Source organism: Schistocerca piceifrons, chromosome 4 (genome assembly GCF_021461385.2).
Source record: "Schistocerca piceifrons isolate TAMUIC-IGC-003096 chromosome 4, iqSchPice1.1, whole genome shotgun sequence".
In the NCBI taxonomy this organism is placed as follows: Eukaryota; Metazoa; Arthropoda; class Insecta; order Orthoptera; family Acrididae; genus Schistocerca; species Schistocerca piceifrons.
Window position 1 is genome coordinate 279139567 of NC_060141.1, and position 26842 is coordinate 279166408.

General features: G+C 44.7%; 1 protein-coding gene across 3 annotated transcripts in view; it reads left to right on the top strand.

The window, feature by feature from the left end:
• LOC124795136 (nephrin-like) overlaps positions 1-26842 on the top strand; it is a 721452-nt gene that overhangs the window by 664559 nt on the left and 30051 nt on the right. For all 3 annotated transcript variants that reach the window (XM_047259013.1, XM_047259011.1, XM_047259014.1), the window contains exons 8-11: positions 3823-3953; positions 8233-8392; positions 15435-15731; positions 24273-24569. In XM_047259013.1, coding sequence (XP_047114969.1) covers positions 3823-3953; positions 8233-8392; positions 15435-15731; positions 24273-24569 — 885 coding nt within the window. The remainder of the gene's footprint in view (positions 1-3822; positions 3954-8232; positions 8393-15434; positions 15732-24272; positions 24570-26842) is intronic.

Genomic DNA, 26842 nt, shown 5'->3' on the forward strand with positions numbered 1-26842 from the left:
CTCCATTGACAGAGTTATTATTGCGTAACTTGATCGCGACCCTAGCCTCTGTCTGTAATGCACAATGTTTCCGCCACAATGTGGTGGCGATGTGTGTGTGTGTGTGTGTGTGTGTGTGTGTGTGTGTGTGTGTGAGTCGTTGTCTGTGATACGTAAATATGACCCATAATAAGAAGCAATACGGTATTATGTTCTTTAAAAAGGCAACATATTCCTTAAGTGAGTAATCAGTGATAATGAATAAAGGTATCTAGATAGTTTAATATACAGATATGTCCTATGCATACACTGTTTGATCAAGAGAATGCAAATAGGAATTGACCACTTACGAGGGGCGGACCCGACACTGTGAAATGAAGTGCAGAGTACTGTGTTGTCTGGAGAGAAGCAGTAATAACAAAATGGGTTGGAGTACTTCCTGAGTTAGAAAGTGAACTAGCTATTGGATGCGACCTGAGTATCAAATCCACAGGGTGTGTAAATAAACTTACAAAACTGGTCTCAGAATACAAAATTTATTGAATACTTTCATACATGGGACTAAAATTCTTCAAAATAGGGCCATTAAGAATCCACACACCACTGACAACGAGATTTCTACTGCTGGTGAGCTCCCTGGAACTCCTTAACCGGAATGCTGTTCAGAACCCTCGTCGGAGCCTTTTGGAGCGCTGCGACACTGTCAAACGGCTTCCCTTTTAGGTCACTCTTCATCCGGGGAACAAAAAGAAGTCACTGGGGACGAGGTCGGAGCTATAGGGTGGCTGCGGCAGCGTTGCTACATTGAACCGGGTCAAAACTTCACTGACGGTGAAGCAGGTGTGAACGGTGGCATTTCATGGTAGAGCACGCAGTCGTCTTTCTTCTCCGGGTGGACTCCATCCCTTACACAGTGGACCACTCCAGTATAATACTGACCATAGACAGTCTGTCCAGCAGGCACAAACTCTTTGCGGATCATTCCTTTTGCGTCAATGAAAGCAATGAGCATGCTTTTCACACGTGACTTGCTCATGCTCATGCGGGCTTTCTTCGACTTTGGTGATGCGAAGGTGTGCCACTCAAGCTTTGCCTCTTCGACTCTGGATCGTATTCGAAGACCCAGGTCTCATCACCAGTGACCACTTTGTCCAAACAATCAGGTACGGTTTGTAAACATTCAAGCATTTCCTGCGAAACAGCCAGGGGCCGCTCCTTCTGTTCATCGGAGCGGGACAAGTTTCGCGCAGACTTTTCACATAATTAGATCTTCAGTCAGTAGCTGAAACACACTTTGGTGATTCAAACCATCATCTGCAATCATTCTGATGCTGAGACGTCGATCACTGTTTAAAACTTGATGCACTTTGCCCAGATTTTCGTCAGTTCTGCTCGCTGAAGGTCTTCCAGAGCAGTCATCGTTCTCCAAGTCTTCGCGGCCATCTTTGAACTTCTTGTGCAACGTGAAAACCATGGCACGTGACGTAGCGTATTCTTTATAGGCCTCTTGAATCATTTGGAACGTTTCCGTACCAGTCTTGTTCAGTTTTACACAAAATTTGGTCGAACGCTCCAAGAGGCGCTGCGTTTCGGACACTCTTATTTCTTGACGACGTTCCGAAACAGACACACCCTGCACTCGCGTTGTTTTCACCACAGTGTTTCGCCGGCGAATACCGATGCGTGGCTCGCCTAACGGACAACCCGCACCCCTGGCGCAGGTGGTGAGACCGATCTGTGCGCGCACCGCTACTCGAGAAAAAGTCAGTCTTGAAACTTTATTTTCACACCCTGTATCATGGATATTCCAACACTTCTGGAAACACGAAAGAACAGTTACATCGAAGCCAAGACCTAGTGAACTGATAGACAGGAACTGCCTATCACTGCAGAGTGTGCCTGTAAGAATTCGCATGAAACCAGCAGAAGGAATGACTCGTGAATTCCAAAGCGCTATCAGCTAGCACAGTTACTGTGCGTAGGGAGTTAAAAACAATGGGGTACAATGCTCGAGCAGCTCCACATAAGTACACGTTTCTGTAGTCAATGCTAAGCGACGTTTGAGTTGGTTTTCACAGCACTGTGTGCTGTGTATACCAGATTAATTCTAGACGTTGATTGTATTTGCATGACAAAGCACACTGTCATTAAGCAGAATTTGTGTAATAATGGTTTGTGGACAGTAACTTTCCTGAACTGGACTGGTCTACCAGAGTCCCGACATGAACCCAGTGCAACACGTTTGGTGTGAGTTAGAACCTTGACTTCGCTCCAGACTCTAGCATTCGACATCACCAACTACTCCGGTTTCATGTTTTTAGAAAAAATGGGTTGTTTCCATTCCTTCACAGACATTCAGACACATCATTGAAACTAGCCGTCCCCCTTTACTCCCCCCCCCCCCCCAAACAAAGTTGAAGATGTCGTAAAGGCGAAGGATGGACACCCACCCCCAGTACATTTGATCATAGAATGTACATTACCGGTTGATAAAAGTAAAAAACTCATGCAGAACAAAATTCATTGTCAACTGCAATAAATCTTAAGCATAAGCGGGGCTAGAGCTGGCTTTAAGCTTAGTTTTTGTTTTCCAAGATTTAGTGGACGAGGTTTTTACTTTTGTTGACTAGTAATGTATCTACGGATGTTCCCATCTTACTTTAATCGTAATTACAGGGATGGTGATTCAGTTAAGAGAAAGGCGACTGTAGCAATATTGGAGATTAATACTCTAGGGGAACGGCACGTTCCTCTGCATTTAGGGTAACCTTTGCTGAATGGCGTAGCAAAAGACTTTTCTTTTTTAAGTGTTATGTCCGATGTCCAGTTTAGACTCAGCGGTAACAGTGGACAGCAGCTACGAAAGATTTACAAGAATGTAGAAATCGCAGATTAACGCCTTTGTTTCTCCCCTGTGTGTATTACATAAAGGGAGAATCCTTCAGAGCAACCTGAATTATTGTAAGGTTTTTGAAAAGGATTGGTTTCCTCGAAACTAAATACAAGCTCACATACGCTTCCATAAGCAGAAGGTTCTAGCTCTCCACTGCAAAACACTCGTGGACACGTAGCAACTTTATTTAATACTGTGGATCTTGTTAACCATTAGAGCTCCAGTATAAAATCATGTTAGCCAGGGAAAGTAGCGTACATTATTGAACAGTGTGTTAAACGTGTGGTGAACATTAAACAGTGTCGGAATGCATATTCGTAGATCTCATTCAGAGAAAGCTATCAATAAAATGTTTCACGATGCTTGGGCGGTGGAAATACAGATTTTTTTATTTTTGTCAAGGTAGTGGTTCCTCTGACACGAGAGAGGAAACTATAGACATTCTACATTGTATGACAACGCAGCGGTTTCGTCATGGTATTCCATAAGAAATTGTGAGAGCAGCGTCCAGAGTTCGGAAGGAACACAGAGCTGAGAAATGACTCCTTCTGCACCACGGTACAGGAATTGTCGTTTCTCCAACACATTTTTCATGTTTTATTAGGTACAAATATTTACAATTCCTTGTCCATCATGTGGAGGATTTTGGTACGGGTTCTACAATTGCAGCATTTGTTCTGAATAGAATGTCAGCACCAATTCCACTTGAAAAAGCAAAAAGAAAAGTGCAACTGGTGCTGATATTGTTTTCAAAATATTTACGTGTCTTATTAGTAATGAACAACATAGATCAGAGGTGTTCAAGGTAGTTTGTGGACGAAATCTTAAATATTATTTAACTATTATCAATGGTTTTACTCTGTTATTACACACTAAACTTAGTTTTATCACACGCACATACTAATACCTACCAAAGAAACAATTTGTCATTAATGCAACGTAATTTTTAGATGTTCCCATCGTGACTCTAGAGCTGGGAAGCAACTTGAACGCCACCAACATCAAGGAGGGATCGGATGTTTATTTCGAGTGCAACATCAAGTCTAACCCATGGGTCTACCGAATAAGTTGGCGACATAACGTAAGTATGACAAGCTCCACTTCTTTTCCGACAAAATGGTATGTTTTCATATAACGAGTCTTCTGAAATCAGCCGTCATATGTACAATGCGCGGCTACTACCAGTAAATGTTGTAGTGAACTGTTCTGTAGTGTACGCACATAGCTAAGTGTTGATCAAAATGTATATCCAAAACCATTTTAAGCTCGTACATTGATTGATATCCATACGATATTAATAGGCCAGTAGAGAGTGAGTAGAAACAATATCAACAACGCATAGATCAATAACGTGTTTATCTAAGAGGAAATCTATGTATTAGTTCTATGATATTCTCGCTGCTGGTTGGCGTATTTTCAAAGTGCACGTATTTGACTTCCGGCTATATAGTTATGCAACCAGTTATCAGGTACAGCGGACTGACGAACTGCTTCATAACTATCCTGTGTACGTCTTGCAGTCAGCTATAGTCTACAGTTCGCAATAAATTGGGTGGTATGTGATGCGAACCAGTTCTGTAACGATATTGACGTTATGATGCGTTGGTAATAACGTCGGAGTTTCTGCACGACTGTGCGTGTGTAAAGAATGTCCAACAGGAGTTATGCGCGCCTTTAGAATTTAACAGCCACTCAGAGGTTGCTAAGAGAAACAAGAAAGGACCACGCACGTACCCTGTATTTCTGTTGGATATTACAGAAGTAAAGCATTGTTTTGTCACAATATACTGTACTTCCGTTAGAGTTACGTGTTTCGGAGAGCCTACCGTACATATAGTACGCCTCCTTTATGCTCTGTCAATTATCGTGTAAGTTAATTGTAAGCGGTGTCACATGTCAAATACTGATACAGGCCGTCGGCTCTCGCTTCGAAAAACTTGCCTTTGAATAGGTCTTACCGAGAACCGTTCACAGGCTTTTGCCATGTGACGAAAACCATGATAAAGTCTGGAGCTGCCCCCATTACCAGTAACTGCATCCCTACCATTCCACAGAGATGCTGGGTAAAACAAGTGGACAACTTCCCATGGTCAGTAAAATTTGCGAACTGTATCTTCAGCCCTGAATGCTCTGTCACATTTCCCAATTTTGGTGCTATCGCTGAATATACATTTTTTCTCATATATGTTCTTCAAATTAGAGCGGGTAGGTTCCAATGTGGGCTTGACACGTAATGATGCTGCAGAATGCAAAAGAATGGATATTAAAATCATTTTGATGCGAATGCGAGGCATCGTCTGGAAGCCACTGACATTGATGAACCTTTACCATGATCTCTGGGCTGTCTCCTATGACATACTTTGAAGATCAATGTGCATGTTATTATTGAAACATGAGACGAGGACCACATCGAGCTAGTCGACACTGCGATTGAAATAACCTACAACAGCGCTTACATTCATAACCTAAAATAGCGTGAGCACTTCCCACCGCTAGAATGAGTGCCACCTAGTGGTGCTGTAGGCACCTGATGTTATAAGGAAATAATATAAGGGGAGCAGAGATGAATGCCCGTTCAAATGAAATGACAGATTGCTATGACCTGCCGCATGGGAACGAGTATCTGGGGTACGACGAAGCTGGTCGGCTGTTGGCGTACTACTACTGTGAGCATCTGCAGGAAACCTTGAGTACGAGAAAAATTGTTGAACGTGCACGCCTGACGAGAGAAGTTGGACGTCGCAGGCTTGCCCATTCTGTAAAGCAGGGTAAGCAGCGGTCTGTGGCAGATCTAATGGCAGAGTACAATAAACAGTTTTTTATGTTGCTGAGCAACAGCCACACAATAATTTTTAAATGAACAAACCACCATTTGACTATATTGTTGTTTATTTAATTACGAGCCAGTTTTCCGCCCTTTATGCCTTTTCAAGTGACTGAGTTTATGTCAATATATGTTAATGACATAAACTCAATCACTTGAAAATGGCATAAAAGGCCGAAACCTGGGTCGTAATTAAATAAACAACAACATCGTCATTTAAAAACAGAGTACAACGCATGTGCAGGCTCACTGTTAGGCACACTTTGCTCAACGTGGGACTCAAGAGAAGGCGACCTCTACGAGCACCCGTGCTGACTTAAAGACATCGTCAGTTGTCATTTGCTGTGGTCCCAATATCATCGAGTTGCGACGTAGGTCAATCAAACGTGTTGCCTCGTCGGTGAGCCACGTTTCCTGTTGTACAAAGTCGATGGTCAGGTGAAAGGCTATTCGAAACGCAGAGCGTCACGGACGTGAGCCAATGGGGACAAAACTATGTTGTGGGTGTAATTCAGCTACGCTTCCACTGAACCTGTGGTAACAGTCGAAGGAAAAATGGCAGCTATGCGCTAACCTCCTGTGTTCCTTCGTGTCTGGCATCTTCCCCAACGGCTAGGGTTTCTCAGCAGGATAACAGTCCGTACCACAAGGTCATGATTATGCTACAGTAGTTTGAGGTGCATGATAGCGAACTCCGGTTGATGTTCTAGCCACTAAATTCGCTTGCCTGACCCCGACGGAATACATCCAGCGGCCGCTAACTGTCGCCAGCTGCGCGTCCAGCATCCATCATTACCGAGAACTGTGTGACCTGTGCGTAGACATCTGGTGCACTATCCACTGTGTGATCAAAAGTATCCGGATACCTGGCTGAAAATGACTCACAAGTTCGTGGTGATATCCATCGGTAATGCTTGAGTTTAATATGGTTTTGGCCCATCCTTAACCTTGATGACTACTTCCTCTTTCGCAGGCATACGTTCAGTCAGGTGCTGGGAGGTTTCTTGGGGAATGGCAGCCCATCTTTCACGGAGTGCTGCACTGAGGAGAGGTATCGATGTCGGTCGGTGAGACCTGGCACGAAGTCGGCGTTCCAAAACATCCCAAAGGTGTTCTATAGGGTTCATGTCAGGACTCTGTGCAGGACAGTCCATTACAGGGATGTTATTGTCGCGTAACCACTCCGCCACAGGCCGTGCATTATGAACAGGCGCTCGATCGTGTTGAAAGATGCAGTCGCCATCCCCGAATTACTCTTCAACAGTGGGAAGCAAGAAGGTGCTTAAAACATCAATGTAGGCCTGTGGTGGGATAATGCAACGCAAAACAACAATGGGTGCAAGTCCCCCCCATGAAAAACATGGCCACACTGTAACACCACTGCCTCCGAAATTTACCGTTGCCACACACGCTGCAGGTGACGTTCACGAGTCATTCGCCATAACCACGCCCTGCCATGGGATCGCAACATTGTGTACCGTGATTCGTCACTCTATACAACGTTCTTCCATTGTTCAGTCGTTCAATGTTTACGCTACTTACACCAAGCGAGGCGTCGCTTGGCATTTACCGGCGTGATATGTGGCTTATGACCAGCCGCTCGACCATGAAATCAAAGTTTTCTCACCTCCGGCCTACCAGTCATAGTGGATCCTGATGCAGTTTGGAATACCTGTGTGATGTCTGGATAGATGCTGCCTATTACACAGTACGATCCTCTTCAAGTGTTGGCGGTCTCTGTCAGTCAACAGACGAGATCGGCTGTACGCTTTTTTGCTGTATGTGTCCCTTCATGTTTCCACTTCACTACCACATTGGAAAAATTGGACCTAGGGATGTTTAGGAGTGTGGAAATCTCGCACAACGACCTACGACACAAGTGACACCCAATCACCTGACCATGGTCGAAATTTGGGAGTTCCGCGGAGCGCCCCATTCTGCTCTCTCACGATGTCTAATGACCACTGATGTCGCTGATATGGAGTACCTGGCCGTAAGTGGCAGCACAAAGCACCTAACATGAAAAACGTTTGTTTTTTGGGGTGTCCGGATACTTTTCATCACATAGTGTATCTCCGGATTTGTCCAAACCATAGGACGCAGTATCGCTGCTGTACTACTTCCGCAATGTGGACCAAAACCCTGCTGAACAGGTGTAGTCATAATGTTTCGGATTAACAGTGTTTATAATTACTGAACCCACTCTCAGATGAACCCACATACGGTCCTTAGTGGCACAAGGCGACGAAATCTTGAATCCATTTTACAATTTTCTGGATGACGTGATGCCTTAATTGGGTTTCAATCCGTGCAAAATTCACACATTTTCGTACACGGATTGTTGTCACACTTCAGCTTTTCGCATCAGCTAATCTATGAATTTCCGAATTTGGTTTCCGACATGAGAAATGATTACGGTTCTGACGAACTTAGAGCGCGGTAGGTATTATTTCTACACAGCCTGTAGGATAGTAATTAACTTTCGATGCTGTTAAAAGGCCAATTGTGAAATAAAACTCTTAACTGACTTTTACAGGGCCAGCCGCTTTACAATAACGCGACGGCGGGCACAATAGTGAGCAACCAGAGCCTGGTGCTTCAGGCCGTCACGAGGGAGCGAGACGGCTTCTACACGTGTGTCGGCAGCAACCAGGAGGGCGACGGCGAGAGCAACCCCGTCCACCTGGACGTCAAGTGTAAGTGCAGGGCTGCAAAGTCCTCATCGCTTGCCTTTTACAATGCCTACCCTTCACGATCAATATACGACTGCTGCTAATCACATTTCCAAAACCTGAAGTCGAGAGTTCTAAGGACACCATCATCAGCAGAAGGAGAAGACAGTCTAATGACGTCCAGTAATTCTAGATTTGCACTTGCGTACCTCGCACCAGCTCCCACTCTCCTTCCTTTCACGTGACTGTAACTACTGTTAAACAAGAGCGCTATTATACAGAAGAAACAAATCCAGCCCAGCAGTAAGTCAGCACCATACGATGAATATGGTCCATACTTGCGAACACTGACGTTTCTATTCAAATATTAGGGGGTTTGAATACCGGGTGGACGTTAATGTCACTGAATTATTTGGGGACATGTCTGATGTCTTGTCTGCTTGCAGCTGTCGTGCTATTCGTCGACGTTGCACATATACAAATTTTGCTAGTTATTTATACGGAGAGCCTATCCGTTCCTGTAAAACAATTTTACAGCTGTTGACTAACAATGACCCCGTTTTAGCCATAGTCCTCTAAATCACGACGTTCCTCATCCTCTGTAGATTCGACCTCATGCTTTCAATGTGGTTCAAACACTTGTTGTCTGTATTACTTGCAGTTCTCGCCATGGAGCGTGTTTTCGGAAGCAGGACATTTTGCTCCATTTCACTAGGAGCCTCCGACCAGAAAGCACGGTTGAAACTGGTGGATCGAACTGACTGCATTCTGTTTTCATCAGTAGGTCTTGTTTCATCTGATGCAAAGAATCTTCAGAAATTATCGCTTTCTGTGTGTGTGCTTCTGAACGATCAGAACGCACAGAAGATGAAAAGTGTCAGAAATCTGTGAGAGTCTACTGAAAACACACGAATCAAACTATGAAATTCATAACGTTTTGAATAAAATTAGTATCGTGCTTAGTAGAATATAAGCAAATGTTCTTTTCGAAAAAGATTGAACTGTTAGAAAGAAACGGGACCGTTTGAAGATTGTAATGAATGTTAAGGATGGTATAAGTTTAGACATATGAAGCGGGAAAAATAAATTATGAAAATGTGAACAATTAAACAGATAATTGTCTATGTAACAAGAAAATAAAATCGCCTCTACCGAATTACACTGGAAAACAGAAGAAACTGGTAAACCTAATACCGTGTAGGGCCCCCGAGAGCACGCAGAAGTGCCGCTACACGACGTGGCAGAATGTCTGAAAGAATGTTGGAGGGTATTCACACCATGAGTCCTGCAGGGCTGCCCATAAATTCGTAAGAGTACGAGGGGGAGGAGATCTATTCTGAACAGGCATCCAAGATATACTCAATAATGTTCACGTCTGGGGAGTTTGGTGGCCAGCGGAAGTGTTTAAACTCATAAGAGTATTCCTGGAGACACTCTGTAGCAATTCTGGACGTTTAGGGTGTCGCATAGTCTTGCTGGAATTGCCCAAATCCGTCGGAATGCATAATGGACATGAAGGGATGCAGATGACCAGACAGGATGTGTACTTACGTGTTACCTGTCAGTCATATCAGGCGTATCAAGAGTCCCATATCACTCCAATTGCGAACGCCCCACACCAATACAGAGCCTCCACCAGCTTGAATACTTCCCCGCTGACATGCAGGGTCCATGAATTAGTGAGGTTAACTCCATACCCGTACAGTTCCATCCGTTCGATACAATTTTAAACGAGACTCGTCCGACCAGGCAACATGTTTCAGGTGATCAACAGTCCAGTGTCGGTGTTGGCGGGCCCGGGCGGGGCGTGAAGCTTTGTTTCGTGCAGTCATTAAGGGTACACGAGTGGGCCTTCGATGATGTTTCGTTGAATGGTTGGCGTGCTGAAACTTGTTGATGGCTCAGCACTGAAATCTGCAGCAGTTTGCGGAAGAGTTGCACTTCGGTCACGTTGAACGGATCTCTTACGACGTCGTTGGTGCGGTTCTTGCTGCATATTTTTCCGGTCGCAGCGATGTCGGAGATTTGATGTTTAACTATATGAAGGTAGTATCGGTTTCCGAAAGAACGGATACCATTGATGACGGTGCAGCTTTTCTAGAAAGAAGTGATAATTAAATCGACACCCTAGCTGCAAACAGGCGTTGATATACATGATTATGGAGATGTTGAAAATGTGTGCCCCGACCGGGACTCGAACCCGAGAACTCCTGCTTACATGGCAGACACTCTATCCATCTGAGACACCGAGGGCGCAGAGGATAGTGCGCCTGCAGGGACTTATCCCTTGCACGCTCCCCGTGAGACCCACATTCCCACCATGTCCACACCACTACGTTCGTCGTGCGCCTAATAGATGTTTGCCCATCACACTCATTATTTCAACATGTCCCCAATGATGTATATCAATGCCTGTTTGCAGCTAGGGAGTTGATGTAATTATCATTTCATTCTAGAGAAGCTGCACGGTCGTCAATGGTATCTATTCTTTCGGAAACAGATACTACCTTCATACAGTTAAAATATGGCTTCCCAGCCATTGACCTTTCTGTGCAAACGCACACGCTATGCCCCAACTCGTACAGGCCTTGGTAGATTAATCTGCCTGGAGTAATGAGTGTGATGGGCAAACATCTATTACGCGCACTACAAATGTAGTGGTGTGGACATATTAGGAATGTGGGTCTCACGAGGAGCGTGCAAGGGATAAGTGCCTGCAGGCGCACTATCCTCTGCGCCCTCGGTGACTCAGATGGATGGAGCGTCTGCCATGTAAGCAGGAGATCTCAGGTTCGAGTCCCGGTCGGGGCACACATTTTCAACATGTCCCCAGTGATGTATATCAACGCCTGTTTGTAGCTAGGGTGTCGATTTAATTATCATTTGATCTGATGTTTTACCGGTTTCCTGCCGGTACACTCGTGAAATGGTCGTACCGGAAAATCTCCACTTCATCGCTACCTCGGAGATACTGTGTCCCATCGCTCGTGCGTCGATTATAACACCACATTCAAACTCACGTAAATCTTGATACCCTGCCATTCATTGTAGCAGCAGTAACCGATCTAACAACTATACCAGACACTTGTTGTCTTATACAGGCGTTTCCGACCGTAGCGCCCTCTTCTGCCTGTTTACGTGTCTCTGTATTTGAAATGCATGCCTGTACGATTTTCTCTGGCGTTTCAGTGTATGTTAAGAAAAGGTTTTACTAACATTACACTTACATTGCCTTCGAAATAATAATCGTTTCCGTACAGGAAGAAAAACACATATGACCGCATCGGTTGTTGTTGTTGTGGTCTTCAGTCCTGAGACTGGTTTGATGCAGTTCTCCATGCTACTCTATCCTGTGCAAGTTTTTTCATCTCCCAGTACCTACTGCAACCTACATCCTTCTGAATCTGCTTAGTGTATTCATCTCTTGGTCTCCCTATACGATTTTTACCCTCCACGCTGCCCTCCAATACTAAATTGGTGATCCCTTGATGCCTCAGAACGTGTCCTACCAACCGATCCCTTCTTCTAGTCAAGTTGTGTCACAAACTCCTCTTTTCCCCAATTCTATTCAATACTTCCTCATTAGTTATGTGATCTACCCATCTAATCTTCAGCATTCTTCTGTAGCGCCACATTTCGAAAGCTTCTATTCTCTACTTGTCTAAACTATTTATCGTCCACGTTTCACTTCCATACATGGCTACACTCCATACAAATACTTTCAGAAACGACTTCCTGACACTTAAATCTATACTCGATGTTACGAAATTTCTCTTCTTCAGAAACGCGTTCCTTGCCGTTGGCATTCTACATTTTATATCTTCTCTACTTCGACCATCATCAGTTATTTTGCTCCCCAAATAGCAAACCTCATCTACTACTTTAAGTGTCTCATTTCCTAATCTAATTCCCTCAGCATCACCCGACTTAATTAGACTACATTCCATTATCCTTGTTTTGCTTTTGTTGATGTTCATCTTATATCCTCCTTTCAAGACACTGTCCATTCCATTCAACTGCTCTTCCAAGTCCTTTGCTGTCTCTGACAGAATTACAATGTCATCAGCGAACCTCAAAGTTTTTATTTCTTCTCCATGAATTTTAATACCTACTCCGAATTTTTCTTTTGTTTCCTTTACTGCTTGCTCAATATACAGATTGAACAACATCGGGGAGAGGCTACAACCCTGTCTTACTCCCTTCCCAACCACTGCTTCCCTTTCATGTCCCTCGACTCTTATAACTGCCATCTGGTTTCTGTACAAATTGTAAATAGCCTTTCGCTCCCTGTATTTTACCCCTGCCACCTTTAGAATTTGAAAGAGTGTATTCCAGTCAACATTGTCAAAAGCTTTCTCTAAGTCTACAAATGCTAGAAACGTAGGTTTGCCTTTCCTTAATCTTTCTTCTAAGATAAGTCGTAAGGTCAGTATTGCCTCACGTGTTCCAGTGTTTCTACGGAATCCAAACTGATCTTCCCCGAGGTTGGCTTCTACTAGTTGTTCCATTCGTCTGTAAAGAATTCGTGTTAGTATTTTGCAGCTGTGACTTATTAAGCTGATAGTTCGGTAATTTTCACATCTGTCAACACCTGCTTTCTTTGGGATAGGAATTATTATATTCTTCTTGAAGTCTGAGGGTATTTCGCCTGTTTCATACATCTTGCTCACCAGATGGCAGAGTTTTGTCAGGACTGGCTCTCCCACGGCCGTCAGTAGTTCCAATGGAATATTGTCTACTCCGGGGGCCTTGTTTCGACTCAGGTCTTTCAGTGCTCTGTCAAACTCTTCACGCAGTATCATATCTCCCATTTCATCTTCATCTACATTCTCTTCCATTTCCACAATATTGTCCTCAAGTACACCGCCCTTGTATAGACCCTCTATATACTCCTTCCACCTTTCTGCTTTCCCTTCTTTGCTTAGAACTGGGTTTCCATCTGAGCTCTTGATATTCATACAAGTCGTTCTCTTATCTCCAAAGGTCTCTTTAATTTTCCTGTAGGCGGTATCTATCTTACCCCTAGTGAGATAGGCCTCTACATCCTTACATTTGTCCTCTAGCCATCCCTGCTTAGCCATTTTGCACTTCCTGTCGATCTCATTTTTGAGACGTTTGTATTCCTTTTTGCCTGTTTCACTTACTGCATTTTTATATTTTCTCCTTTCATCAATTAAATTCAATATTTCTTCTGTTACCCAAGGATTTCTACTAGCCCTCGTCTTTTTACCTACTTGATCCTCTGCTGCCTTCACTACTTCATCCCTCAAAGGTACCCATTCTTCTTCTACTGTATTTATTTCCCCCATTCCTGTCAATTGCTCCCTTATGCTCTCCCTGAATCTCTGTACAACCTCTGGTTCTTTTAGTTTATCCAGTTCCCATCTCCTTAAATTCCCACCTTTTTGCAGTTTCTTCAGTTTTAATCTACAGGTCATAACCAATAGATTGTGGTCAGAGTCCACATCTGCCCCTGGAAATGTCTTACAATTTAAAACCTGGTTCCTAAATCTCTGTCTTACCATTATATAATCTATCTGATACCTTTTAGTATCTCCAGGGTTCTTCCATGTATACAACCTTCTTTCATGATTCTTAAACCAAGTGTTAGTTATGATTATGTGGTGCTCTGTGCAAAATTCTACCAGGCGGCTTCCTCTTTCATTTCTGTCCCCCAATCCATATTCACCTACTATGTTTCCTTCTCTCCCTTTTCCTACATTCGAATTCCAGTCACCCATGACTATTAAATTTTCGTCTCCCTTCACAATCTGAATAATTTCTTTTATTTCATCATACGTTTCTTCAATTTCTTCATCATCTGCAGAGCTAGTTGGCATATAAACTTGTACTACTGTAGTAGGTGTGGGCTTCGTATCTATCTTGGCCGCAATAATGCGTTCACTATGCTGTTTGTAGTAGCTTACCCGCATTCCTATTTTCCTATTCATTATTAAACCTACTCCTGCATTACCCCTATTTGATTTTGTGTTTATAACCCTGTAGTCACCTGACCAGAAGTCTTGTTCCTCCTGCCACCGAACTTCACTAATTCCCACTATATCTAACTTCAACCTATCCATTTCCCTATTTAAATTTTCTAACCTACCTGCCCAATTAAGGGATCTGACATTCCACGCTCCGATCCGTAGAACGCCAGTTTTCTTTCTCCTGATAACGACATCCTCTTGAGTAGTCCCCGCCCGGAGATCCGAATGGGGGACTATTTTACCTCCGGAATATTTTACCCAAGAGGACGCCATCATCATGTAATCATACAGTAAAGCTGCATGCCCTCGGGAAAAATTACGGCTGTAGTTTCCCCTTGCTTTCAGCCGTTCGCAGTACCAGCACAGCAAGGCCGTTTTGGTTATTGTTACAAGGCCAGATCAGTCAATCATCCAGACTGTTGCCCTTGCAACTACTGAAAAGGCTGCTGCCCCTCTTCAGGAACCACACGTTTGTCTGGCCTCTCAACATATACCCCTCCGTTGTGGTTGCACCTACGGTACGGCTATCTGTATCGCTGAGGCACGCAAGCCTCCCCACCAACGGCAATGTCCATGGTTCACGGGGGGGGACCGCATCGGTATTACAACAAATGCTACACATTTCATTATCTTTTCTTGCATGGGGCTCAGAGGCATATCAAATTCGTTTGCCATTTCGCCCATCGGTGATTGTGGACTGTGAAAATTCTGCGGTATAGATTGTATTAAAATTTAAAACAAATAGGCATCATATACAAGTCATCGTCACATGGTCACTCCCCGATACCACTGTATACCATGTTTTCGGCTTTCCCTGCCCAAATAACTGCGAGCCACTGTACATATTTAGTCTTCGAGAGCGACGTATTGGCGATGCTGGCCTGCTTTTCTTCCGTGTTGGAATCGCATACTTTAAGTGAGTCGGTATTGTTCCTTCTAATAGTGAACGGTTGGCGACAGAGATCCGATGTATAGCTAGTTCGAAATGAAAAACAGAGGGGGGTGCTGCGTCGAATAACGACTGCGTAGTCAGGGTACGTTCGTGCCTCTCACTGGCGGCGGTTTCGTGCCCGCAGTTCGGCCGGTGTGCGCCTCCGGCCAGACGCAGATGTACGGCGTGGCGCGCCAGGAGACGGCGCGCGTGTCCTGCGAGGTGGAGTCGAACCCCGGCGACGGGCTGAGCTTCAGCTGGCGCTTCAACAACTCGGCCGACTCGACCGACATCGCGGCGGCGTTGGTGGTGGTGGACCGCTCGCGCAGCGTCGCCCTCTACACGCCGCACACCGAGTTCGACTACGGCACCCTGCTCTGCTGGGCCAAGAACGACGTCGGCGAACAGAAGGCGCCCTGCGTCTTCACCCTCTTCCCGGCCGGTGAGTAATCTCAATCACCTCAGGTATACACGCCGATGGATATGTATATATACAGTGGAGGAACGTACCATCTAAACCAGTGGTTCCCTACTTGTGAGTAGCTACCCCCTGGAAGGTAAAATGAAATTTTGTGAGGGGTAAAAACTAGACTATTCGATTCTATTTCCGATACAAAACTAAATTATTTTCAAAAGATCATTACTAGTACCACAATTTTGTAAGAGTCTAATAATGAAGTTTGATTACTTTTTCACAAGTAGTAGCATTAATGCCATGGACGTCACAAGTTCCTCGTATAGTCCACCCAGTAAACACATATGCTGTGCTTTGTCCCGTACATATCCGATGATAAAAGTGAAACATTTGCGTAACAAATGCTAAATATCATCTCCAAATTGTAGATAATACCTGCAGTAATCCATAAATTGCTTCATTACTGTCTTCGAAACAGATAAACAAATTAATTGATAGTGCGACACAGGCGTTACTACGTAAGGGCTACTACAGTACCCTGTACTATTGTTATTATTACTGTTAGTGGCTGTGGTCAGACTCGAAGCATTAACAGCCTGAAGCTCCAATTTCTGCCACTTCAGAGGTAAAGAGAGCAGCAATCACGTGATTTAGCAACAATAAGTATAGTGCAAGCATTTTAACTTGGATGATTTTTAATGGGGTTGCAGTGTGCAGGTCAAGCAAGTGCCACAGTGGAAAAGAATAATGCAGGGGAAATATGTTTTGTAAGAGGTGTCTACCCTAAGTGTGGATAGTTACGTTTATGAGAAGAAGTTGTGAGTAGCACTTGCGGTGCTCCACGTATTCCTTCGTTATTCGTTCTAAAACACACACACACACACACACACAAACTAAATATCATTCATCTTTCATCATTTTAAAAATAAATATGTTCCAAGAAAGGTCTTTCGTTCTACAGCTTATTTAGGTGCTAAAGGTGGTTGCGGCGCCCCATTGTATGTTCTCTAAAACTTAGAGCCGCGCTCCTTGGACTATCAGTGTGAACTTACTTGAATGCCGGATACAGGCTCAGCTTCCCCGCAGCTTCAGTGTCTTCTGCTTGCATCAAACTATTCTCCGAAGATTCTATATTTTGAAGAAGGTGAAAATTCATATACTATTCCAAAATCCTATTATCTAGTCCAAATAAAGACTCTCCCAAAATTCAGTTGCTGTTAACATATTCTATATTCAAAATTCTGTGGTGCCACCGCCAGACACCACACTTGCTAGGTAGTAGCCTTTAAATCGGCCGCGGTCCGTTAGTATACGTCGGACCCGCGTGTCGCCACTGTCAGTGATTGCAGACCGAGCGCCGCCACACGGCAGGTCTAGAGAGACTTCCTAGCACTCGCCCAGTTGTACAACCGACTTTGCTAGCGATGGTTCACTGACAATATACGCTCTCATTTGCCTAGATAATAGTTAGCATAGCCTTCAGCTACGTCTTTTGCTACGACCTAGCAAGGCGCCAGTACCAGTTACTATTGATATTGTAATAATGTACCGTCCAGACCGACGTTCACCATTAATGGATTAAAGTTAAGTATTTCACCAGCTACGTCCGTTTTTCTAAATTCTAATTTCCTTGTCCTGTTCCAGACCTCACACCAGCCTGCGTGAGCTAAAACGCGTGCCTTTCGGCTTCCTCTAGTAACCCGGTGTTGGCTCTTCTGCCAACCCACAACAAATTCAATACACCGTTTCACTGCCACATTAAACGGTAAGCCCACTCTTTCTTAGGGCATTCGCACACGACTGAATTCAACCAAATTAAATAACATTTTTTCTCAACGATACAATACTAACATACATGTCCGTCTGCTCGAGACCAAGTCACTATTATTAATAATCATATTTTTTCTTCCGTTGTCTCTCCACAATACACAACAATCACCAATGTTTTTCATGTATGAAATTCGTCCACGGAGTTCTGGGCTGGAATTTTTTCTTTTCTCTTTGCTGCAACCGAGCGCGTCACTTGTTGGCCCGGTTTTGCTCTTCTTTCTCGGTTAGCCTGCAGAAATAACGTTCTGCGGCAGTGTGTATCCGTTTATGCTACAACCCACTGCAAAATAATGTGTGTTCGAAGAGGCTGAAACACTAGTGACTCCCGTTTTTCGTAAAATTATAGGGATACTACATGGTAACAATGTGGTCGAGAGGAGGGCAACAGACGGTGGGGGTGGGGTTGCTAGCTAATGTCTAATGTAATGGTCTAAAAAAGGATGGAAACCTCTGTCCCGAACCATTGAATACAAACTTATTCGTAAGCGTAAATACCTGACTCAGTTGTAATCCTCAGATCTGCAAGCTCACAAACACTACAGAAATATTTAGACTGCTGTGTCTGTAGTCATAAATAAAATATTTCATGTAAGTTCTTTTTGACGTACCCACAGTGTACAGGTTATGAAATCATGCGGTGCCATAAATCGTACTTTTGTTTCCGTATCATCTAAATGGACTCAGAATTTAAAATAGAACAACGTTACCTTTACATAGGTTATTATAGTAAATATACAAATTCCGATATGTGCATAAGATAACATTATCACATAATAAAAAGAAAGAAGAATATTACAAATATAACTGTCCCATATGGCAAGATGGAAAAGTTGAAGTGAGGCACACCTATAAGCGCCGCATTTGTCAGGGTTGACTGCCGGCAACATGCCGCCGGATGCCACTAAGGCTAACAGAATAATACAGAAAAGTACCACCAGATAGCAGTCTCATGAACTGCTGTGATCGGATGTGGGCTGAGTTGGCATCCCTTTGCTCCCAGCTTCAGGCAGTGTTGGCTTCGGTCACACAGCTTGAGGCTGTTGCCAATGGGCATAACTGTGGGGGTCCGGATGGGGGTTTGTCGGGGACAGCCAGTTCGTCCCACGCATCCCCCGATCGGACTACGGCTGTGGCTGCCCGAGATACTGCCCACATTGAGGCTAACCCCTCACCCGTGGTAGAGTGGCAGGTCGTCTCGAGGTGTGGCAGGGGCCGAAAGACATTCCGGAGGGCTGATCGGAAGGCCTCTCCAGTTTCTCTGACGAACCGGTTTCAGAATCTGTCTCCAGCTGATTCTGATCTGCGGCCGGACATGGCTGCTTGTCCTGTTCCAGAAGTTGCCCCTCAGTCTGCAATATCCGGGCGGTCGCAGAGGGTGGGCTTATTGGTAGTTGGGAGCTCCAACGTCAGGGGCGTAATGGGGCCCGTTATGGATATGGCAGCAAGAGAGGGGAAGAAAACCAATGTGCACTCCGTGTGCATACCGGGGGGAGTCATTCCAGATGTTGGCTCAAATGGCTCTGAGCACTATGGGACTTAACATCTGTGGTCATCAGTCCCCTAGAACTTAGAACTACTTAAACCTAACTAACCTAAGGACATCACACACATCCATGCCCGAGGCAGGATTCGAACCTGCGACCGTAGCAGTCGCGCGGTTCCGGACTGCGCGCCTAGAACCGCTAGACCACCGCGGCCGGCTCCAGATGTTGAAAAGGTCATTCCGGATGCCATGAAGGGTACAGGGTGCACCCAACTGCAGGTGGTCGCTCATGTCGGCATCAGTGATGTGTGTCGCTATGGATCGGAGGAAATCCTCTCTGGCTACCGGCGGCTATCTGATTTGGTGATGACTGCCAGTCTCGCTAGCGGGATGAAAGCAGAGCTCACCATCTGCAGCATCGTCGACAGGACTGACTGCGGACCTTTGGTACAGAGCCGAGTGGAGGATCTAAATCAGAGGCTGAGACGGTTGTGCGACCATGTGGGCTACGGATTTCTCGACTTGGGCCATAGCGTGGTGGGGTTTAGTGTTCCACTGAACAGGTCAGGAGTCCACTACCCACAGCAGGCGGCTACACGGGTAGCAGGGGTTGTGTGGCGGGGACTGGGCGGTTTTTTTGGTTAGATGGCCTCGGGCAAGTACAGAAAGGGCAACAGCCTCAAAGGGTGCGGGGCAAAATCAGGACATGCGGGGTCCAAGCAGCTGTCGGTATGGTAATTGTAAACTGTCGAAGCTGCGTTGGGAAAGTACCGGAACTTCAAGCGCTGATAGAAGGCACCGAAGCTGAAATCGTTACGGGTACGGAAAGCTTACTGAAGCCAGATATTAATTCTGCTGAAATTTTTACAAAGGCAGAGATGGTGTTTAGAAAGGATAGATTGCATGCAACCCGTGGTGGCGTGTTTGTCGTTGTTAGTAGTAGTTTATCCCGTAGTGAAGTAGAAGTGGATAGTTCCTGTGAATTATTATGGGATGAAGTTTCACTCAACAGCTGAGCCAGGTTAATAAAGTGCTCCTTTTACCGACCCTGCAACTCAGCAGCATTACTGGCAGAACAACTGAGAGATCATCTGGAATGCATTTCACTTAAATTTCCTCAGCATGTTATAGTCTTAGGTGGAGATTTCAGTTTACCAGATACAGACTGTGACACTCAGATGTTTAGGACGGGTGGTAGGGACAGCATCGAGTGACATTATACTGAGTGCACTATCACAAAATTACCTCGAGCAATTAAGCGGAGAACCGACTCGTGGAGACAACATCTTGGACCTACTGATAACAAACAGACCCGAACTTTTAGACTCCGTAAGTGCAGATCAGGGAATCAGTGATCATAAGGCCGTTGCAGCATCCCTGAATATCAAAGTAAGTAGGAATATAAAAAATGGAGGAAGGTTTATCTGTTTAGCAAGAGTAATAGAAGGCAGATTTCAGAGTATCTAACAGATCAAAACGAAAATTTCTGTTCCGACACTGACAATGTTGAGTGTTTACGTAAAAAATTCAAGACAACCGTAAAATGCGTTTTAGACAGGTACTTGCCGAGTAAAACTGCGAGGGACTGGAAAAACGCACCGTGGTTCAACAACAAAGATAGGAAACTACTGCGAAAGCAAAGTGGACTTCACTGCAAGTTTAAACGCAGCCACAACCTCTCAGACAAAGAGAAGCTAAACGATGTCAAAGTTAGCGTAAGGAGGGTTATGTGTGAATCGTTAAGTGAATTCGAAAGTAAAATTCTGTGTACCGACTTTACAGAAAACCCTAGGAAGTTCTGGTCTTACGTTAAATCAGTAAAGTGGCTCGAAACAGCATATCAATACATTCTGGGATGATGATGGCATTGAAAAAGAGGATGATACGCGTGAAGCTGAAATATTACCACCTTTTTCCAAAGCTGTTTCACAGAGTAAGACCGCACTGCAGTTCCTTCTCAAAATCCTCGCACAAACGAAAAAACGGCTGACATCGAATTAAGTGTCCAAGGAATAGCAAAGCAACTGAAATCACTCAACAGAGGAAAGTCCACTGGGCCTAACGGGAGACCAATTCGATTCTACACAGAGTACGCGAAAGAACTTGCCCCCCTTCTAACAGCCGTGTACCGCAAGTCTCTAGAGGGACGGAAGGTTCCAAATGATTGGAAAAGAGCACATGTAGTCCCAGTCTTTAAGAAGTGTCGTCGAGCAGATGCGCAAAACTACATACCTATATCTCTGACATCGATCTGTTGTAGAATTTTAGAACATGTTTTTTGCTCGCGTATATTGTCATTTCTGGAAACCCAGATTCTACTATGTAGGAATCAACATGGATTCCGGAAACAGCGATCGTGTGTGACCCAACTCGCTTTATTTGTTCATGAGACCCAGAAAATATTAGATACAGGCTCCCAGGTAGGTGCCATTTTCCTTGACTTCCGGAACGCGTTCGATACAGTTTCGCACTGTCGCCTGATACACAAAGTAAGAGACTACGGAATATCAGACCAGCTGTGTGGCTGGATTGAAGAGTTTTTCGCAAACAGAACAAGCATGTTGTTCTCAATGAAAAGACGTCTACAGACGTTAAAGTGACCTCTGGTGTGCCACAGGGGAGTGTTATGGGACCATTGCGTTTCACAAAATATATAAATGACCTAGTAGATAGTGTCGGAAGTTCCATGCGGCTTTCCGCGAATGATGCTGTAGTATACAGAGAAGTTGCAGCATTAGAAAATTGTAGCGAAATGCAGGAAGATCTGCAGCAGATAGGCACTTGATGCAGGGAGTGGCAACTGACCCTTAACATAGACAAATGTAATGTATTGCGAATGCATAGAAAGAAGGATCCTTTATTGTATGATTATATGATAGCTGAACAAACACTGGTAGCAGTTATTTCTCTAAAATATCTGGGAGTATGCGTGCGGAACGATTTGAAGTGGAATGATCATATAAAATTAATTGTTGGTAAGGCGTGTACCAGGTTGAGATTCATTGGGTGAGTCTTTAGAAAATGTAGTCCATCAACAAAGGAGGTGGCTTACGAAACACTCGTTCGGCCTATACTTGAGTATTGCTCATCAGTGTGGGATCCGTACCAGGTCTGATTGACAGAGGAGATAGAGAAGTTCCAAAGAAGAGCGGCGCGTTTCGTCACTGGGTTATTTGGTTAGCGTGATAGCGTTACGGAGATGTTTAGCAAACTCAAGTGGCAGACTCTGCAAGAGAGGCGCTCTGCATCGCATTGTAGCTTGCTGTCCAGGTTTGGAGAAGGTGCGTTTCTGGATGAGGTATCGAATATATTGCTTCCCCCTACTTATACCTCCCAAGGAGATCACGAATGTATAATTAGAGAGATTCGAGCGCGCACGGAGGCTTTCCGGCAGTCGTTCTTACCGCGAACCATACGCGACTGGAACAGAAAACGGAAGTAATGACAGTGGCACGTAAAGTGCCCTCCGCCACACACCGTTGGGTGGCTTGCGGAGTATAAATGTAGATGTAGATGTAGACTAGTAATATGTGTTTCCTAGGTTAATTTTTTATAAACCTGCATGTGACAGTACACGATAGAGTGAAATGTGAAATATGTAACATGGAAAACAGTAAAATTTCAGTTATATAAAATAGAAAGTACACTAGGTGAAAATACTTCGTCAATTTATAAGATCCATAAACTATTTCCATGAAGTCAGTTAATATTAAACATTTTCTACAAGCTAAAGCTAAGACGTAAATGAGACACAAAGTAGATAAGAATAAGAGGATTTTTAAATTTTTGTATTTGTGGGGATCAATAGCCTCCAGTCTCCAGATGCTTAATATTCGTAGACATGGTCCGTAGTACGCTCTAACGCGATGTTCATTTAATCGTGTGAGTAGATAATTTCGACTAAGCTTCATTGTCAAGCAGATTTGCAACAACTGTATATCATATCATTTTCAAATAACTCTTAACTGCAAGTAAAAAGTAGCTGTGTTCCGTCATTTTACCAAAGGATGCACACAACAGTGACACTTTTTAAGATAGTATTCTGAACTATGCTCTATGTACAACATGTTGTACATGCAGCAAGGTTCACTTATTATGCTTCAATAACAAACCGTCCTCGAAAATTCGACTTGTTGCGTACGCCATTCAGCGTCCAAGGCCGGTATTTTATAACTTTCTTCTATATTAAATTTAAGACAGTAAGACTGTGTTTATAAAAACAAAAAAATGGCTCTGAGCACTATGGGATTTAACTTCTGAGGTCATCAGTTCCCTAGAACTTAGAGCTACTTAAACCTAACTAACCTAAGGACATCACACACATCCATGCCCGGGGCAGGATTCGAACCTGCGACCGTAGCGGTCGCGCGGATCCAGACTGTAGCGCCTAGAACCGCTCGGCCACTTCGGCCGGCTTGTAAAAACAAAATACCCATAATTTCCATTTTAGCTTCCACATATAACGTTTGTCAATGACAATGTTTAAGTTCACACTTGTGGTACTTTCTAAGAATAGCTAAAAATAAAATTTCAAAATGAAATTAAATGAATTTACCAATTCAGGCACCTGCAATATATGCTTGTTTTTCTTTTTAATTGGAATAGAGTGTCATTAGACACATTTATGTATCTTCATTTTAAAAAATCACTATAATTTTTATCCATTAATCTAAAATGTGCCCGCTTCAGGGCATGAGCCTATCATAATGGGACAAGGATAAAGGACGAACTGAGCGCGCAACACGTACCTTGACCCAGACATATCAGTCTACTAAGTATGAAGTAAGGGAGAACATGTAACGGATACTGACAAACAGCAAGTGTACCCATAATCTTCCTTAGCGGTTCTCAGAAGTACTTCACCGTTCACTGTGAAAATAATGTGAGTGGAAGCGAGAGAACCTCACACATCTGTATCTAATATAAAATTTTCGCAGGAAAATATAAACGAACTGCGAGCATACAATAGAACACACTACATTTCAAATTCATATCCCGCATCTCGTGGTCGTGCGGTAGCGTTCTCGCTTCCCGCGCCCGGGTTCCCGGGTTCGATTCCCGGCGGGGTCAGGGATTTTCTCTGCCTCGTGATGGCTGGGTGTTGTGTGCTGTCCTTAGGTTAGTTAGGTTTAAGTAGTTCTAAGTTCTAGGGGACTGATGACCATAGACGTTAAGTCCCATAGTGGTCAGAGCCATTTGAACCATTTTTTTATCACTGAGAAGACACTGACAGTTTTACCTTCCTGTGCTTGCAGGTCGTCCCGACCCGCCGCACAACTGCAGCATCGTGAACCAGACGGCGGACTCGCTGCACGTCGAGTGCTCGGAGGGCTTCGACGGCGGGCTGCCGCAGGAGTTCGTGATGGAGGTGTACGACGCGGCGTCGCAGGCGCTCGTCGGCAACGTGAGCTCTCGCGCGCCCGCCTTCACCGTCAGCGGCCTGCAGCCGGGGCTCGGCTTCGACGTGGCGCTGCTCGCCGCCAACAGCAAGGGCCGCAGCCGCGCCGTCACCCTGCACGCCTACACGCTGCAGCCCGCAGAGCGGCGAGCAGGTACTGCAGTCCCCGAGCTCTCCCCAGCACGCTTGTTGCTGAATGACTTTCCACTCACACGGTTAATTTTCATTATCAAATCCGTCTTTACACATTAGTCGCAGCGGAACAAACGTATCATCCCTGGTCACATCTTTGGGTTCATGTTTTGGCTACTGCATACACAAGAGCTGGTTTTCTGTGTCTGGAAGAAGGTTACTTTGCTCAGCCTCGAGATGTTGGGTCAAGATTTTCGCAATCCTTCTACATGGATGTCTTTCGGTGTATTAGGGAGGTTAAGGACCTGTGACTATCCATTAAGCCCGGTGTTTTCCATCACACTTCGCCGGAATCTTCTGAAAAGTTCTGGCAGGAGGCAGCACGTTCCAGAGAAGTCTTACTAGTGATAGCAGAGATTATCCAACAGAAATGTCAGCATTTTGCTGGAGAGTCTTATTTGCTGAACGATCGATATGTTAAAACCATTTTTAATCTCTGTGAAATCTGGAGTTAGTGAGCAGCTCTCTGGGGTGCAAGAAGGAAAGATTCATCCTCCTTATAGTGCAGAAGTGGTGTTTTGCATGTTGTGTCTATCAAGTTGGGAGTGAGTAATGCTCAGCGGTCATACATTTATTCTGCCTGTGATGGAAGCTTTGAAAGATTTTGGAAGTGGGTTCCCGAGCGCAGGAGTGGAATTCGGCTTCGTCATTTGCTGGTTTTCTAGGTAACTTTGGTGAGCGTGTGTCTACTCGGTAGAAAGAGGTCGCAGCAGAACGTTGGGCACATAGACAGCTGAAGTTGTTGTTCCATGAAATACGCGACCTTGTTGAGGACCAGTAGAAGATAATAAATTCCACTTCTTTAATGGAAACTTAATTTGTGATGTTTTTGTTTGTCTCCGTCTCCTGTTCGACTTCAGACCTTTATCCTGTTTTGCTTCCGCTGCTGAATATCGGCGTAAAATGTTAGAAACCAATTGGACATGCTGTAGGGACCGTTTTCAGTTCTCGTTATTCAATCTACGGTTCGGATCTGAGAGTCTTTTAACAGTTACTGGATAACTTCAGGACAAATGTCATGCTGTCTCGAACTCAACGCGAGGCTGATGACCCTTATTTACACTGATTTAGAAACATAGCAACGCTGACGATTAGTCCGTGTCCCCCAGTAAACGTTTATGAGTAAACCTGCGTAACATTACGTCGCCCTGTTCGTCTCGAGCGCCTGCCGGTAGTAAGTGTGTGAAGATTCTGGACGAGAATGGGACGCAAGCTCCCAGGACGAAACTGAAGGTACGTTACAAGCCGTTGTCTAATTCCCAGTGTTGACATTAGGGCATCAAATAGAACGGACTTGTATGTCCTATTGGCACCTGGCTTATTGTCAGACAGCCGTCTTCGAAAATTTCTGAATAGTAACGGAGCGTAATATGGAAGTGCAAGTGAGTTGAGTAACTAATATCGATAATGAGTTTGTTAAATTCCGTTACGCATACACTTTCAGAAACTTAATAGAGGATAGCTTTGCTATTCCGTACTGTTTGTTATCACTAACATGATATGCTCAAAATATTTGACATTTACTTATTTCACTATTAGTGTGGACGTTTTTCATGGTAAACGACGCATTGTAGGAGGCCGTTCTGTTGAGCGCCTTTTATTTATAAATGTTGACCGAATGCAACTGGAGAACATCAATTTTCTCCGGTATATGTAGGAGATCTACAATCTTGAAATCCACGTTCAAGTCCCATAAGTCACGTGCAATTCCAATATGCAGAGAAAAATTCTTAGTATCCTTACATTTTGCCCGCCCGGTTAGCCGATCGGTCTAACGCACGGCGTTTCTGTGTGGCAGGGAGCGCCTGATCCCCGGCACGAATCAGCCCGGTGGACTTGTGTCGAGGTCCGGTGAGCCGGCCAGTCTGTGGATGGTTTTTAGGCGGTTTTCCATCTGCCTCGGAGAATGAGGGCTGGTTCCCCTTATTCCGCTTCAGCTACAACATGTCGGCGTTTGCTGCGCAAATAAGTTTTCCACGTACCGCGTACACCACCATTACTCTACCATGCAAACATAGGGGTTACACTCCTCTGGTGTGAGACGTTCCCTGGAGCGGTCCGCCGGGAGCCGAACCGCACAATAACCCTGGGTTCGGTGTGGGCGGGCGGAGGGGTGAAGTGGACTGTGGTAGTCGTCGTGGGGTTGTGGACCACTGCGGCTGAGGTGGGGACGGAGCCTCTCCGTCGTTTCTAGGTCCCCGGTTAACATACAATACAATACAATCCTTACATTTT